Raw genomic sequence first — 16,242 nt, 5'->3', positions numbered from 1 at the left:
CCCCGAAAACCGGACAAGCGCAACGCTGCATACGAATCCATCTTTGGCCGGCCGAGTGCGACCCATCACCACCAACAGCATCCTCCAGGCCCTGGCCAGTTCACCCCCTCCCCCCAGCCCTACCAGCCACCCCCACAGGCGGGCCAGGCGTATCCTTATTATCCCCAGTATAGCTCCCAGCTCGACCGCAGAACATCGACGTCCTCTTTCAGACCTCCCCCCACGCAGTACCAGCCCCTGCAGCAGCCGGGCCCGTCCCCCACGTTCAGCCAGTCCCTCTACCCCGCCAACGCCCAACAGGCTGCCCTCGGTCCCCCGCAGGCGTATTCGTCCCAATACCTTCCGCAGCAGCCACACGGGTACGCGAGGTCACTAGCACCTCCATCTATAGTAAGCCGTGCCCGCTCTGTCGGCCACTCACCCGGGGTGATTGCCCCACTCCCGGAGGAACCTCCAGACGCTGCGCTCGAGGAGTTGACGCGGGCAGGCCTCACTCCCGCGCAGGCGTACCAGGCCCAGGTGTACATGAACAGCCCTCTCGGGCAGCAAGCGAGCAGGACGCAGGGCAATCTCACCCTTGATCGACCCGTCCCCCCATCCCCCACCACTGCGCAACTCAATGGGCCCCGGGGCCCACGCCCATTGAGCACACAAACCACACAAAGCGTGCCACCAGACCTGCCGAGGATAGGGCTGAATATCGACGCGGGCAGCGGAGATCTGGGCATCGATTTCAGCTCCAATGGCGATGGCAGCACCCCTCCGAGCGACCCCGGCACGGAGGAGGACTCGAGTGAACTGGCGTATAGCAAACCACAACGCCACTCGACCCCCAACAGTGTCCGATCTCGCCTCTCTGTTACTTCCAATATCGCTGGCGGGTCCGACCACACCCATTTCCCCCCGTCCTCGTCTCGCCCCTACCCTCTCCAACTTGATACCGCCATGGCAAGCGCCGCCGCCACCGGTGCTAGTATCTCACCCGCATCATCCACCCTTGTCGAGGAACCTGTGCACTCGGTCAAATCTGTCAGCCCTCCCCATTCAGGACCCACCGGCCGTCGCTCTTCCGAATCCGCCAGGACATTGCCTGGTCCAGCCTTCCATCGAAATCGCAGTATAAACGATCGTTCACGCTCCATGTCAGCTGCAATGTCCCCTCAATACCGAGCTGCTCTCGAAGGCGGTCGCATAGGCAGGCCGCCCGTCCCACCTGCACCGGCCGGACGCGACTCTCCGGCGGCGCGCTCACGGAAGACGCCCGTGGTGTATCCTGCACTACTATCGCGCGTGGCGGAGGCGTTCAAAGCGCGAATACAGCTCGGAGACCGGGTCAAGGATGGGCTGACGTATAAGGATGCATTCGATGGGCGCGAGGCCGTCGACACGATCGCGTACATCATCAAGACCACGGACCGCAACCTCGCGTTGCTCCTCGGCCGCGCGCTGGACGCGCAGAAGTTCTTCCATGCGGTCACGTACGATCACCGCCTGCGGGACAGCTCGCACGACCTGTATCAGTTCCGCACGAAGCTGCCAAGCCCGTTCGTCAGCGGCGAGCTAGACGTCCCGCACGAGCACGAGGAGCTCATCAAGGCTCTCGGACAGCCGCTCCTCAATGGCACTGGGGGCGGAGACGTTGACGCCAAAGAGAGCCCGTCGCCAACTGCAGAAGAGCAGGATGACTCGGACAAGAAGGAAGGCTCGCGCCCCGACTCCCCGACGGGCTCGGTACCCGGGGCTTCTTCACCAGTTACGCGGCCACGCGCCGGATCCGTGACATCCGACGACGTGCCACTGCCAACGGGCGTGTTCACTCTTCTGACGGACTGCTACTCGCCAACATGCACCCGCGACCAGCTGTGTTACTCCATTGCCTGTCCTAGGCGGCTGGAGCAGCAAGCACGACTGAACATGAAGCCCCAGCGCGAACTCAAGAAGCAGATTAGCCGCGAAAGCTTGGGCGAACTTGTGGTATGCAAGGTTTCCATATCTACGGCACTGCGCAGATACCAAACTGGGCTTCATAGGAACCCGGAACATTATGGATCCACACTGTACCTGCAGAGGTCGTCTCTAGCGTGTCCGATCTGGAGAAGAAGCGCCAAGAGGCGATCAACGAGGTCATGTACACTGAGCGCGACTTCGTGCGCGATATGGAGTACCTCAGAGATGTAGGTGCCTTGAAGCTCTTGTTATATTCCCGCTAAATCTCTGTGATCAGTGCTGGATCAAGCCGCTCAGGGAACAGGATATCATCCCCGAAGCTCGACGCGAGGACTTCATCACTCAGGTGTTTTGGAATATCAACGATATCATCGCCGTCAACACTCGCCTCCGGGATGCGCTCAACAAGCGGCAGAAGTCGTATGCTGTGGTTGAGCAGATCGGAGACGTGCTTCTCGAGGCTGTGCCGCACTTCTCTCCCTTCGTCTCCTACGGTGCACATCAGCTCTACGGAAAGTATGAGTTTGAGAAGGAGAAGAGCACGAACCCTGAGTTCGCGCGTTTCGTGGAGGTTTGTGGCGGTTCGCACCAAGATGTTGTGGTGTGGATTGTGTGCTGATGCGTTCGAGTAGGAGACCGAGCGGTTACCAGAATCGCGGAAGCTAGAGCTGAACGGTTACCTGACCAAGCCGACCACTCGTCTGGCTAGGTACCCCCTCCTACTCGAGGCCGTCTTGAAACACACCCCAGCAGAGAACCCCGACAAGACTGCTCTGCCTGAAGCCGTCAAGATTGTGCGCGAATTTTTGAAGGCTGTCAACTCCGAGACCGGTAAGGCGGAGAACCGGTTCAACCTCCTCCAGCTCGACCAGCAACTAGTGTTCCGCCCAGGCGAGCAAGTGGTGAGCTCTTTGTGCCAAAACGTGCGGTCGGCCGATACTCATCCGACCCAGGACCTTCGTCTCAAAGAGGAAGGCCGCGAGATGATCTACAAGGGCGCACTCAAGAAGCGTGGCGGATCACAAGGCGATAGCGGGGAGCTTATGGTATTCCTGTTCGACCATGCACTCCTCATGGTCAAGCCTAAGAGCAAGGTCGAGCAGTACAAGGTCTACCGACGGGTGGGTAACTTCCTTGCGCATTAAACAATTAATGGAAGACTAAGCATCGAGCAGCCAATCCCACTGGAGCTACTTCTGGTATCCGCGCCTGATGAGTTCGCCACCCAGAAGCCCCAGAACAATCGTCAGAAGCAGCTGCTCAGGAACGCTCCTCACGCGCCAGTCATTCCAGTCAACAACACCAAAGGTGGCTTCTCAATCACCTTTGTGCACCTCGGACGCAAATACTACCAGATCACCCTCTGGGCGAGCACCTACGTCAGCCAGCGGAAATGGATGGAGAACATTCAGAAGCAGCAAGATGCCATGCGGGAGCGTAGCAACGTCTTCGAGACTCTCACACTAAACGAAGGCTTCTTCGTCGGGGTGAATAAGGTTAACTGCGCCGCACCATTCAGTACGTCCCTCTCAGATCATGTGTTGCTGTGCTACTGACATTATAAATCAGACCAAGGGCGGAGAGCTGTCTATGGTACAAACGATGGCATTTACCTTTCCAACCTCATGGAGCAGAACCGGGAGCCGGTGAAGGTCCTCGCCTTGAAGGATGTCGAACAGGTTGATGTTCTCGAGGACTATCAGTTGTTAATCGTCCTGTCTGGTACGCATCGACGCTTCCCTCCATCCTTGACATCTCTGACACCTGGTTGCAGAGCGTCAAGTCATCACGTTCCCTCTCGATGCTTTGGACCCCATGGATCCCCTGTCAGGCCTCAAGCGTGCTAAGCGGATAGCATCGCACATCTCGTTCTTCAAGGCTGGCGTGTGTGTCGGGAAGACGCTTGTCTGCGTAGTCAAGTCAAGTCCGCTATCAAGTACCATCAAGGCGCTGGAGCCCATCGACCAGAACGTCCGTGGGCAAAGAAAGCCCACTTTCCGCAAGTTGCTGCAGGGTGGCAATGATACGCTGCGCGTATTCAAGGTAAGCGATGTTGTCTCCGTGTGGGTTGAGGAAATGCTCACGATCGGTGTGCAGGAGTTCTACATACCTGTGCAATCGAGCTCGATTCACTTCCTGAAGACGAGACTCTGCATTGGGTGCACGAACGGCTTCGAGATCGTCGACCTGGACACATTGGATACCCAAGGCCTGCTAGACCCCGCCGACCAGTCGCTGGAGTTCGTCCACAAGAGGGAGAACCTCAAGCCGCTTGCCATCTACCGAATAGAGAATGAATTCCTCTTGTGCTACGACGGTGAGCTCGGTGTTATTGCGAAGTGTTGCGGCACAAACTAATGTGTATCGTAGAATTCGCGTTCTATGTGGACAAAGCCGGATGGCGGTCCCGCAAGGAGTTCATGGTCTATTGGGAGGGAAGCCCGTCAGGATTTGGTGAGCGGACTAATGCCCTTCCGTGGTTCTCCAACTTACGTATATTGTGCAGCTTTGCATTATCCATATGTTCTCGCGTTCGAGCCAACCTTCGTGGAAATCCGCCACGTCGAGACGGGCGCAATGTCGCAAATCATCCAGGGCAACAACCTCCGCTGTCTCTTCGCGGACACGCCACCCTCGACGACGAACGGCGCGAACAACTACTACAACGTGTACCAGCAGGGCTATGGCTACAACCCCTACCAGACGGCCGACGGGTCCCGGAGTTCCATGAACTCCATGCACTCCAACGGATTTGGCGCACCAGGGGCGCCTGCGGCCTACCCCAACCCGTACGTCGCGCGACCACCGCAGGGCGCCGGACGGGACGAGATCCTCATGGTCTCTGACGACCGGGTGATGCGGCTGCAAATGACTGCGACGGCGCAAGCTTCGATATTCGGGAACTGACCCGGAGCTGCGGATGCATACGGCCTTTGACGACGCGACGACCTGTTGTATATTGCTTTCTTCCCCATCTATCCCACTGCCCCCTCTTGCTGACGACCGCACGCACACCGCATACCACTTGATCCCCCGTCCTGCTTTGCCCGCTCCACCCCCTCCTCGCCCCCGGTCCCGTACCCGATCCCCCGCCGCCTGCGGGCACTCCTCTTCGGCTTCGCCCGCGACCCGTGCGCCCTTTCATACGATAATGGCCCGTAGTATCTTGTGTTGCCGTGCCGTCTCTTGTTATCCGCGCATCCATTCTCAGTCCTACCTACACAGCATATATATCCTAACCTGCACTTGTATCCGAGACTCATCATCTGTTATGATACGCGTAGCTAACATATATTCAAGCATAGAAGGCAACTCAAGCGTCGCGGACAAATCACCGAAAGCCCATTGATTCGTAAAGAATGGTTAGTACAATGCACTCTCGAGTGTCCTCGTAGATCTACTCGCAGGTGCCCCCCGTGCAAAGCAACTGTCATAGCCTCGCCTTCTCGCTGGAAGGCCGCTGAGCGTGGAGGTCGTACAGGTCCTTCGCAGCGTGCTCAAGCTCCGCGCAAAACTCAGCGTTGGGCATCTCAGTGCGCGACGTGATCGTGAACTGGAGGTAGTCGTCGAAACCGGTCATGTAGGCCACACCGAAGCCATCCGGGACAACCTGCATTCATGGTTGTCAGATATTGATTAATACGCATACATAGCAGCATCGGCACTGACCTCGCCCCAGCCATACGGCCCGAAGTGCTTGGAGAAAATTGCGGACGTGCTGAGCACCCAGTAGCTCGAACGCTTTACGACCGGGTTGGCGAACACCTCAGGCATCTGCTCACCCTCCTTCACGAGAAGCTTGAGGCCTGTGGGGTGGAAGTCAGAATCGCATTGGCAGCCATTTAGAGGGAGGTTGGCGCACCGAGTAGATGGCGGTCAATACCCAGCCCGTTACCCGCAGCCCGCGCTGAAGCGCCATGCGTCTTGACCGCGTTCTTGAACAGCTCAAGCTTGCGCGTTGCACCCGCGCTCGCGTCATCCATGCTCTGAACCCACGCATCCGACTGTGAGGTCACGACACGAATCGCCTCGGTGCGGCCCTTCAGGAATTTGCGCACCGACGCGGCCTCGTACGTCCCCCCTTGACGTTTCTGCCCGCGCGAGCGCAGCAGGCGGGCATACGCAAGCTGCACGACCATCTGCGTCCACGAGTCGGGCGACACGCCGAACGCCTTGATGGCAGCCTTACCGTACGGCGTGCGCACGATATTCAGTGTCTGCGACGTGACGAGCGCGGTGGCGGCCTCAGTCGCGACCGTGATCGCGCGCTCAGTCTCGGCGGAAACATTCCAGTCGAGCGGCTGTGGCAGCGCGCCCTCGGTGGACGCGGAGGAGGGGGAGGCAAAGTCCGGGGACGCGATCGTGTTTATGACGTGGTCGCAGAGCGCGACGGTTGGCGTGCCGTCCATGACGGAGTGCTCCCCGACGAAGCCGGCCTTGCCGTCTGCGAAGACGACAAACTGACAGGGTTTGTCCATCCAGCGATTCCGGAGGCCGAGTTGCGGGAGCGCGCTCCCAGACTGAGGTACGACCGCGCCGTGCCACAAATTACGGCTGTGGTCGACGAGCGATGGCGCGGTCTCGGTGTCGAGGCACAGGACGAATGCCGCAGAGTGAATGGCAGTGATGATATCTGCGTTATGGGCGTCCGCAGCGAGGGCGCGATAGTCCTGCAAGACGTATGTCAGTCAAAGAGCACCATGTAGAAGGAAGGCATTGCTGCGTACTTTCGCCCACACATCCCGATTTGACGCAGTAAGTACCCCGATGGCCGGGTATTCCTTCGTTGTGTTGTCGTAAATATGTTGAATCTGTCTGAGGGTCTGGCGTTAATCCTGTGGTGCCCCTGTGAGCAAATGAGTGCAAGCCTACCTCTGTAGCTCTTCGAGCGAGAGCAGCTGCCCGTTCTGCCATGGATCGAGCTTCCAGACGCGCCCGCGATGCAGGACCGCAACATGGCCGGACCGGCCCCGATCACCAGCCTTGGCATGGCTCACGCACCAGTCAACCTCGGGCCCAGGAACCCGACAGCAGTCGAACATCCACCTGGAAGGAATATGAGCCATAATGATATGGTCGAATGGAGGGGCAAGTGCGTACCTCCATGTGTCCATGCATATAGGGCCCTCCTTGGTTGCTTCTGGAGGGACTTCGCCGAGCTTAAACTGTTCGCGGAACAGCATCGCGGCACGCACAATTGAAGCAGCGCGGTGCAGGGCCGTTTGCGGTAGGTGCGGAGGGTGTTCCCTGAAGCCGTCTATACCCAGAGATGCATCGTCTAGCGGTACCGCTGCGGCCCATAGTGTAGATCACTTACAATAGTAAGAGACATTTACTACAACCTATGGACCGTCAGTTCTCGCTTGCGTGCTCAGTATTATGTGCACTCACCGACTCGCGGAAGCCCATGTACGACCAGTCGTCCCACCACTCCTCGAGCCAGTGCGGACGGCCTGGTTCCTCGGCGCGCGCCTGCAGCCTCCGCTGGAGCTCGCGCGCATACTCGCTGGAGGCGAACTGATCGACGGCCTTGAGAGCGTCGGTGTACTCGCCCTCGGACCAGGCGGACGGCCTGATGGAGTCCTTGAGCTTGGCTAAAGTGTCTGCCAGTGCGGGGACAGGCAAACGCGGGAGCGATGATTGGGCCCCGAAGGTCGGGCCGGGAAGCGGCGGGGGCGCGAGCTGCTTCCACTGTGGGGGGCGGGTCGCTGCGAAGGCGTGGCTGGACATCGTGCGCGACGCTGACCAGGCTATGCGGGGCAGTCTGGGGGAGAACATGAGCGAGCAGGAGGAGGATGAGGGCTAGATGTACGAGACCGCATGCACTGGTGCTGCCACCACCGGCTCCGGGTACCACACGTGAATATGTCAGTACTTTACCGGCGTCCCTGGCCTCGTCCGGCGGGGCCCATAAGGTAAGGCACACCATCCGGTGCAAAACTCTCCATTAAATATGCTCACGATAACACGTGGATAACGGAGAGGCTTTGGTAGATGGAACAAAAAATCGAAGTCACGATGAAAGGGCCTGGCCGGGAATTGAACCCGGGACCTCCTCCAGACTGTCGGAAGACCCTAAGAAGGAATCATACTACTAGACCACCAGGCCACGAAGTCCAGGCTCAGACATGTAACTTCAGTCGTAACGGGTACCATCTCCGCGACGCGTCAGTACTGAGCCTCAAGCTTACGCGTCGGACGCGCGTCTTGACCTGCATTACGCCGCCAACTTGTTCCTCCTTCTCCAGCTACTCCGCCCAGCATGAGCTCAGCACAAGCCTCAACGTCCGCCAATACGATGGACCAAAGGAGAAAGGACGCCCTGAAGGGGTATAGAGATGTACGTTCCTGCCGACGCCCGGAGGTCCGCGCAGCTTACCCGTTTACCAGAAAATGCGGCAACACGAGCAATCGAGCGAGAACTTGAAGAGCTGTGAGAGAACACTAGCACTGTTAGCTATGGCAGAGGGACTAACATGCGGCAGTGAGGTTCTCGCTGAAGGATCTTGAGCTGGACTTCGAGAAGACAGAGGACGACATCAAGGCCGTACAGTCAGTAGGACAGATTATTGGCGAGGTCATGAAACAGCTGGACGACGAGCGATGTGAGTTGCACCTGTTAAGTTGCGATACTCGAGCTGGTGCTGACACGCATGCACGCGCCCCCGCAGTCATTGTAAAAGCCTCCTCGGGACCTCGCTACGTTGTGTCCTACCGCCCTACGCTACCGGTCGACAAGCTCAAGATGGGTACCCGTGTCAGCCTGGACATGACCACCCTCACCATCATGCGCATACTCCCCCGCGAAGTCGACCCGCTCGTTTACAAGATGAGCTTGGAGGACCCCGGAGGTGCGAGCTTCGCGGGCATCGGTGGTCTGGGAGAGCAAGTCCGAGAACTGCGGGAGGTACGCGCGTGCGAGTTCGCGTCCCGCAATGATCGCTTACGCTTGCGCTTGCGCACAGGTCATTGAACTGCCCCTGCTCAACCCCGAACTGTTCCAGCGCGTGGGCATCAAGCCTCCGAAGGGTGTGCTCTTGTACGGCCCCCCGGGCACGGGCAAGACGCTGCTCGCGCGCGCGGTTGCTGCGACGCTGAACACGAACTTCCTCAAGGTCGTCTCCTCCGCGATCGTCGACAAGTACATTGGCGAGTCCGCGCGTGTCGTGCGCGAGATGTTCGGGTACGCGCGCGAGCACGAGCCGTGTGTCATCTTCATGGACGAAATCGACGCCATTGGTGGGCGGCGGTTCTCCGAGGGCACGAGCGCGGATCGTGAGATCCAGCGGACGCTCATGGAGGTGAGTGCACGCGCCCTTCTGGCATACCTCTCAAAGGCATACTCACCGGGGTCGTGTGCAGCTACTGAACCAAATGGACGGCTTCGACTCGTTGGGACGGACAAAGCTGATCATGGCCACTAACCGTCCTGACACGCTCGACCCCGCGCTCCTCAGGCCAGGGCGTCTGGACAGGAAGATCGAGATCCCGCTGCCCAATGAGCAGGCGCGACTGGAGATCCTCAAGATCCACTCGCAGCCTGTAAACAAGAGCGGCGAGATGGACTACGAGGCTATCGTGAAGGTACGTGCAGTATGCGTATTTTAAGCATATGTGAGGCCTAATTGGCGTCGTAGCTGTCCGACGGCTTCAACGGTGCTGATCTGCGCAACGTGATCACGGAGGCTGGGATGTTCGCTATCAGGGACGACCGGTATGATGATTTGTTCTCGCGAAGTTGAGGTCTGGGCTGACCCAGTGTGTTTGCAGTGAATACGTCATCCAGGAAGACATGACGAAGGCTGCACGGAAAGTCGGGGAGGCAAAGAAGCACGAGAGTAAGCAGTGTCTCTGACGTTCCAATCTGTGATCCTCGCTGACCTCGCACACTCTCAGCCAAGCTCGAGTATTCTGCATAGTCGGTGTAGATGTCTTCGCTTTTGGACGTGTTTTGTATCATACCATGCATTTTGTACTCGGACTTCTCTCATGCACGGTTTCCATGTCCAACGGTTTCCATGTCGAGCGAGTGCAACCATGCCTTGCAACACCACTGCAGTAGTCTGGTGTTGAAGAGAGGTAGGAATGTGAACCCACAGAGTAATAACACATAAGCAAGATGCCTAATATGTCACAGTAGGCGATGTAGTTAAATCGATAGCAACATGATATTATTGACCTCGTATGATACAGTACAAGCTTGTCCATTTGTTCATGTGGATCCTCTAAGCTTCTGGACATACGTTGACGTAGGGTTAGGGTTAGCACTATGTACCAGCAACAAAAAAGGCCTGCCCAGCCCGAGGGCCGAAGCAGGACAGGGAAATATTGAGACGGTGCACGAGCCGAAGCCCGTACAAACCGCGAGGGCCCCCTGAGGACAAGGTCGCCGTGCTATGAGAGGCCCCCGTGGCCCACGAACCCTGGTACATGAAGGGGCCCGTGCCATCAAGGTAAGTATGACTTGCTACAACGTCCGGGGGAGGGTTTTATACCGGAGGGACGACGCACGGACCATGCAGTTTAGGGCGGGCAAGGAGGGCTTCTCGCGATGTCGATGCAGCCAGCCGTCGTTGATCGCATGACACGGAGGTGGGGACTGACCGCGTTCAGTGAATTTCCACGGCCTGGTGGTCTAGTAGTATGATTCCTTCTTAGGGCTTTTCGGCAATTGGAGGAGGTCCCGGGTTCAATTCCCGGCCAGGCCCTTTGCCCACGCAAGGTATGCTTTTTTCGCGGTGCTTACCTCCTAAGAGGGCGATAATCCAATTATTCATCCATGGCTGAGTACTTCTCTTGCGCCGCTGAAAGGGACGTTACCAGTAATCCTCCGCACGATACTCTACAACCTTCGCCCCGCCCCTCTTCTTCCTCTCTGCCTCCCACCGCTCCACCCACTTCGCCATCTTCCCCCGCGATGTCTCGCTCCCCACGTTCACCGTCGCGATCATCCGGCCCCAGTCGAGCGACAATGCAAAGCACGTCAGCTCGAAGAACGAGCTGTGCTCCGAGTACGGGACGCCGTACACCTGCAGCGTCGACGTCGAGTTCCGCATCGGCTGTAGGTTCGCGTGCGTGAACCCCAGGCCCTGCGAGCGAGTGATCACGGTCGAGATGGGCGGGAGCGTGTCGCTGCCCTTCGGCTGCGTGAAGCTAGAGACGCGGTAGCGGTATGAGCATATGTCTTTGCGGAGGACGGATCGGAAGTTGATTACTCACGTCCACCCGGTCGGTCTGAACCCGATGGCTCTGCTGTACCGACCTTTCCAGCGGTCGACATAATCCTGGAGCCTGTCAGACGCGATGACTCCGAGTGGCACAAGGTGTACCCCAGCGGCGTAAGCGTCGGTCGTGAGCAGTGCGTCCAACTCTGGGTCCTCTTCGCAGCGCAGGATGGCGGCTTTACGCGCGTCGCAGTATATCTTGGTGTCCAGCGCTTTCGCAATAGCCTTCACAATGCGCTCCTTGCCGATGGAATATGTCCTGCGGGCGGGTCGCATCAGTGTGGGATGTCTTGTCGGTGCGCTGAAGAAGACGTACCCTACGACGACGAGAACTTTGGTGGGCGCCGACGCAGCCTTGTCTTTCTCTTTGCCCTTATCGCCACCCTTGTCCTTCCGGGTGAACCAGCCAGTTACAGTGCGAGGTTTCGTCTCTCCTGGGTCAACATCCTCGACGGCGCGCCCTTGGACTAGACGTTTCGCGAGTTCCGCACAAGCGGAGATGACCAACGGTTGAGGCGGAAAACAGTACTGTAGTTTGCTGATGAAAACCACATCACGAAGGCAGATGGAATGGGAAAATGTACCTTGGGGTCTAGGTAGGTCGTATCGAGGTAGACGTGGTCGAGGTGCTTGCCCTTGACCGCGGGATGAAGAATGTGTTTGGGACACGCACGGAAGTCTCCGCAATGCAGGTAGCGGAAGATTCTTGGCGAGCCCACGAACGGGGACTTGTACGCACTGTCCCCGCCGTTGACCGTCTGCTTTCCCTCAAAGAGGAACAAGCACGAGCCCGGACCTGAAAGGTGAAATACTCCTGAGCAGACGTTCAAGGTAGCATGTGAGTCAAGATGGCGTACAGTGGTTGGCTTCGATCAAGGTGACCTCGACTCCGCCGGTGTTCGATATGACGGTAGGCACGTCCATGGGCAACGGGTGAACCCACTTGGGATCCACCTTCAGCATATGGATGATCAAGTTCGCGGTTCCTGGCGAACAGTATATTGGTCCGTGTTTCCAGTTCGCCGATAGGTTCGTGTAGTGGTCCGAGTGCGCATGTCTACGGTGCGGTTGAGACGACGTGGTAATACAGATGGGAAGTGATAAGAGACGTACGTCAAGAAATACGCCGTGCAGTTGGGTATGGCCCCGTAGCGGAAGGCGTCCACAGAGATGGGCATGCCCTGCAAGACTTTGTAAAATGGCGCTTTCCTTCGGTTGGCCCTGGTAGGTCGGAAATTGCGGTCTTCGACAGTAGACGCTTCTTTCCACGCTTCGTTCTCCTTGTAAGAGGTCATGAGCCTGGAGAAGACATCGCCTTCGCCGCTCTCCTGCTTGACTGCGGGCTTCATGTCATCCTCCGTGGGATGCGGGGGAGCAGGTAGGGACGACAGGGGCCGCAAGGTCTTCGAGCTCGATGCTCCCGATTGTGGGGGGCCTGACGGAGCAGGCTCGGGAATGGCGTCGATGCAGCGGTCTACATGATCATGAATTTCCTACCATTTGCGTCTTAGGCATATCCAGTGGTATACTAGTCAAATATGGACATACCAGGGTGCTCATCCCGATGAGCTGCCTGTCGCATATTGGACAACTCTCGACCGCGCCTCCGCTGTCACCCGAGGTCTCATCTGCCTCTTCCTCTAAGGTGAGGTCTATGTCGACTTCTTCGGAGGCTTCAGCTTTGACTCTGGTCTCTACGTCGACGAACTCTATCTCGTCGTCACCCGTGTCCCAGTCATCGTCTTCGAGAAGGGCATCCTCGACTTCACGGGTATCCTGTGCTGAAGGCGCGGACGCGTTGAAGACCGGGACATCCTGCGTCTTGCACTCAGACGAAGAATCCCCGCGACATAGAGGGGGACTCTCAGGAGGGGCAGCTTCGCTTTGCGAGTCCCGCGCGACAAGCAAGTCGGGGAACCCGAACGACACCGACTCGGAAGACTTGTCTGGCGAAGACGGTCGGAGCTCAGCGATATTTTCTTGGCTCCCATCTGGCTCGCTCTTGACGTTGGCGGCTTCGGCGAAGGTGTCAGTCCCTTGAGTGCTCCCGGAAGGGGATGCTCGCGCACTAATGTCTCTCAAGACAGGAGCTTTGCCGTTCAACGCAGAATCCGCATTCTTCGGCAGCAATTGCTTCGCAGAATTGCTGGATGTGCTGCGCATGGGCTTCGCGCACGGTTGAGGAGCACTAGCGTCGATGTCGTCTTCATCGGAGTCAATGACTATGATGTCTTCCGGCTCGGGCAGCCTCTTGCGCCCACTGTGCTTGACAGAAGCAGTCGGCTTCGTTCTTGGTTTCTTCGACTGTCGCGGGGCGGACCCAGTGGCACTCTTGCCAAAGAAGTCGAGTAGCGTGGACGCCTGAGGAGTTTGTTTGCGCTTGTTCGCCATGTAGACAACAGTGAATTAGTTGGCGGCTTCGATAACCGCAGATTTAGACTTGAATAAGTTAGGTAGAGTATCTAAGACGTGAACAGCGATAGCATGCCAAGAGAGCAAAGAGAGGAGAGCGAGTGGGAGTGAGAGAGGATGTGGTCGACCACAGGAACAAGACGAGTCGGCGCCTCGGGGCCGCACAAGCAAAGAATGTCTAAATTACGTAATTACGATCATTCCAAACATAGGATTCCGTCGTCTGCTCACGCTCAGTGCGACGGTTCGTGGTGCATAGGAGTCCAGGGAATATATAAACATCCTCTTGTCCGGGAACTTCAAGATCTGACGGGAGAGAGACCTTCTGCAAGGACGCCACCACCAGCGACCGACCCCGCATTGACAAGACCCCAGCCGCTAAGGGTTGACGCCCGCGCGCCTGTGGATCATCCTGAGCTCGACCTCCTTCGACCCGCCATGGACAAGCCGTAGGTCTTAGAGACTTAACGAAAACAGACGTACTCTATCTGTTTCCTAGCGTCTTCTCAACTAGAGTCTCATCGGTTCTCCGGCGTGCTATCTTGGCTTGACACCACTACATGCTCTCTCGTACAGTCCGCGCTGCGGTGCAGAAATGCGCATCTTCCACGAGGCATCCTACCTCTGCTTCCTTCACGACCACCGCTCGTCTGCTGGCATCCAAAGGCAAAAAGGTGGCGCAGTCAGAAGACAGGATCAACTACAATGACCAGTACTCCTTCTCCGATATACCAGACCCGGAGCACGTCAACTACAAGCACGTCACTGCGAATGACCTCGAGAAGGAGAGCGAACCCCCGCGTCGGGTGAAGATGCTTGTGCGGGACTTCATAGAGGACTCGTTATACAACCCGAACTACGGGTACTTCTCGAAGCAGGCAACCATCTTCACCGCCGCCGAACCCATCGACTTCACGGCCATAAGAAACATGTCGGCATTCGAGGCTGAAGTTGCGAACCGTTACGCGGAGTACGGTGTGGACCAAGATGGGCCAGGGAAGCAGATATGGCACACTCCGACGGAGCTCCTCAAAGTACGTAGCACGCGCACATATTCCTTCCGTGCACTAATGTGGTGCACTCGCAGCCTTGGTATGGCCGCGCCCTGGCTCAATGTCTAGTCTCGGAGTACCTCCTCAAGTACTTCCCGTATGAGGACTTCGTGATATATGAGATTGGAGCCGGAAACGGGACACTTGCCTTGAACATGCTCGACTACATCCAGGAGGAGTACCCCGACGTATACGAGCGGACGCGGTACAACATTATCGAGATCAGCGAGAACCTCTCAAAGTTGCAGCGGCAGAAACTAGAGTCTAAGCATCCGTGTGTTACCATTCATAACAAGAGTATATTCCGCTGGGATACCCGAGAACCCGCCCCTTGTTATTTTGTGGCAATGGAAGTCATCGTAAGTCGCAGTCCCCGTCTCCCTATGTATCTAACGTACGAATGACGCGCTCTAGGACAACTTCGCACACGATATGATACGTTATGACCTCCGCACCCTAGAGCCGTACCAAGGCCTCGTCACGATCGACGCGAACGGAGACTTCAGCACGTACTACACAAAGATCACGGATCCACTCATCAGCTCCTTCCTCGACTTACGCCGCTACCTCAGCCACCCACCACCAGTCCACCGCCTGCTCAAGCTCTCGCAGACATTCCGTACATTCTACACGAACCTCCCCTTCGCACCGAACCTCTCACCCCCCGAGTTCGTTCCAACGCGGCTACTGACGCTCCTCCGCACTCTCCGACGACATTTCCCCCGACACCGCCTCCTCCTCTCCGATTTCTCCTCCCTCCCCGACACGATCCCCGGCGTCAACGCCCCGGTCGTGCAGACGCGGTACCAGAACACGACCGTGCCATGTACGACACTGCTCGTCAAGCAGGGCTACTTCGACATCTTCTTCCCAACGCACTTCGAGAACCTGCGCGACATGTACGAGCACATCCTCGCGCAGCCGCTCCCGCCCACGCCCGAGCCCTCGGAGGACCGCGGCGACGACGCGCGCGTGACGCCGCTCGGGATGACCGCGTCCGCGCTCGCGGCGGGGAACAGCTTCTTCTCGTCGTACCACCCGAAGAACCGGCGGCCGCCCGTGGACGGGATCGCGTCGAGCAGCGGGCTGCCGGTGGGCGAGCGCAAGTCCGCGGTGTACTCGCACGCGGAGTTCATGAAGACGTATGCGGACCTGGGACGGACGCGCCTCCGGAGCGGCGAGAACCCTCTGTTGGATACGTACGAGAATGTAAAGTTCTTGTTTTGAATTTTTCTGCAGCGCGAGCGCACTTTGGGTTGTCCGCGCTTGGCTTTCAAGAGCCGTGCGCCGCGTGGGGCTCGGACTTTTTGCCTCGGACACGCAGTCGGTTTTGCATCGCGTTGCCATCACATCGTGCGCGCGGTTCCCGTGTCGAATATCCTCTAGGTCAGGCTCTCACTGCCGCAGTCACTGCGCGCCGACTATCGTAGGTCATCCAGTCACTGAACTGTGCATGGTAGAAGAGCAAGGACAGGTGATCTCTCTGTGTTTGGAGTCGTGTAATGAGCAACGCGGCACCTGCAGCGGAACTCTCACAAATTCATCCCCGTCTCGGTCGCGACGATATGAATTCGAAGCGATCTTGGCGCGCGATCGTCCTCGCACGT

The 16,242-nt window shown here is 57.9% G+C and overlaps 6 protein-coding genes and 2 non-coding genes across 8 annotated transcripts; 4 read left to right on the top strand and 4 right to left on the bottom strand.

Moving 5' to 3' along the window:
• Nucleotides 1–218: 218 nt before the first annotated feature.
• On the top strand, nt 219–5,027 carry TRAVEDRAFT_29105 (CNH-domain-containing protein). Its single transcript, XM_008039998.1, has 11 exons — nt 219–1,974; nt 2,031–2,174; nt 2,225–2,518; nt 2,580–2,849; nt 2,901–3,068; nt 3,123–3,465; nt 3,517–3,669; nt 3,722–3,990; nt 4,045–4,264; nt 4,318–4,401; nt 4,454–5,027. The coding sequence occupies exons 1-11, from the start codon at nt 946–948 to the stop codon at nt 4,852–4,854; spliced, it is 3,375 nt and encodes a 1,124-aa protein (XP_008038189.1). The 5' UTR covers nt 219–945; the 3' UTR covers nt 4,855–5,027.
• Nucleotides 5,028–5,235: 208 nt separating this feature from the next.
• TRAVEDRAFT_64917 (carnitine acetyl transferase) lies at nt 5,236–7,707 on the bottom strand. The gene is made up of 8 exons (XM_008040577.1): nt 7,339–7,707; nt 7,265–7,289; nt 7,048–7,204; nt 6,820–6,993; nt 6,675–6,762; nt 5,810–6,617; nt 5,617–5,753; nt 5,236–5,557 (listed from the first exon to the last, which is right to left on the bottom strand). Exons 1-8 carry the CDS (start codon nt 7,675–7,677, stop codon nt 5,378–5,380), a joined length of 1,908 nt encoding a protein of 635 aa, XP_008038768.1. The 5' UTR covers nt 7,678–7,707; the 3' UTR covers nt 5,236–5,377.
• Nucleotides 7,708–7,971: 264 nt separating this feature from the next.
• On the bottom strand, nt 7,972–8,056 carry TRAVEDRAFT_t85. The gene has a single exon. It is a non-coding gene; the product is annotated as a tRNA-Pro (tRNA).
• A 111-nt stretch (nt 8,057–8,167) lies between these two features.
• On the top strand, nt 8,168–9,956 carry TRAVEDRAFT_58745 (ATPase). The gene is made up of 9 exons (XM_008040576.1): nt 8,168–8,287; nt 8,338–8,380; nt 8,433–8,552; nt 8,619–8,854; nt 8,913–9,248; nt 9,310–9,531; nt 9,585–9,661; nt 9,718–9,785; nt 9,844–9,956. Exons 1-9 carry the CDS (start codon nt 8,210–8,212, stop codon nt 9,864–9,866), a joined length of 1,203 nt encoding a protein of 400 aa, XP_008038767.1. The 5' UTR covers nt 8,168–8,209; the 3' UTR covers nt 9,867–9,956.
• Nucleotides 9,957–10,214: 258 nt separating this feature from the next.
• On the bottom strand, nt 10,215–10,409 carry TRAVEDRAFT_124252 (uncharacterized protein; the record flags this gene model as incomplete). The annotated part of the gene is made up of 1 exon (XM_008040575.1): nt 10,215–10,409. A coding segment is annotated over one exon (195 nt), but the record flags the coding sequence as incomplete, so codon positions are not given.
• A 162-nt stretch (nt 10,410–10,571) lies between these two features.
• Nucleotides 10,572–10,655, top strand: TRAVEDRAFT_t104. The gene has a single exon. It is a non-coding gene; the product is annotated as a tRNA-Pro (tRNA).
• A 108-nt stretch (nt 10,656–10,763) lies between these two features.
• Nucleotides 10,764–12,520, bottom strand: TRAVEDRAFT_123535 (DRMBL-domain-containing protein; the record flags this gene model as incomplete). Its single annotated transcript, XM_008040574.1, has 6 exons — nt 10,764–11,100; nt 11,167–11,430; nt 11,488–11,699; nt 11,756–11,967; nt 12,029–12,228; nt 12,285–12,520. 6 exons carry the CDS (start codon nt 12,518–12,520, stop codon nt 10,764–10,766), a joined length of 1,461 nt encoding a protein of 486 aa, XP_008038765.1.
• Nucleotides 12,521–14,078: 1,558 nt separating this feature from the next.
• On the top strand, nt 14,079–15,921 carry TRAVEDRAFT_168095 (DUF185-domain-containing protein). Its single transcript, XM_008040573.1, has 3 exons — nt 14,079–14,617; nt 14,671–14,994; nt 15,050–15,921. The coding sequence occupies exons 1-3, from the start codon at nt 14,144–14,146 to the stop codon at nt 15,860–15,862; spliced, it is 1,611 nt and encodes a 536-aa protein (XP_008038764.1). The 5' UTR covers nt 14,079–14,143; the 3' UTR covers nt 15,863–15,921.
• The last annotated feature ends 321 nt before the right edge of the window (nt 15,922–16,242 follow it).

The sequence above is a fragment of the Trametes versicolor genome (assembly GCF_000271585.1).
Source record: "Trametes versicolor FP-101664 SS1 unplaced genomic scaffold TRAVEscaffold_6, whole genome shotgun sequence".
NCBI lineage: Eukaryota > Fungi > Basidiomycota > Agaricomycetes > Polyporales > Polyporaceae > Trametes > Trametes versicolor.
This window is presented reverse-complemented; position numbering and strand designations above follow the sequence as displayed.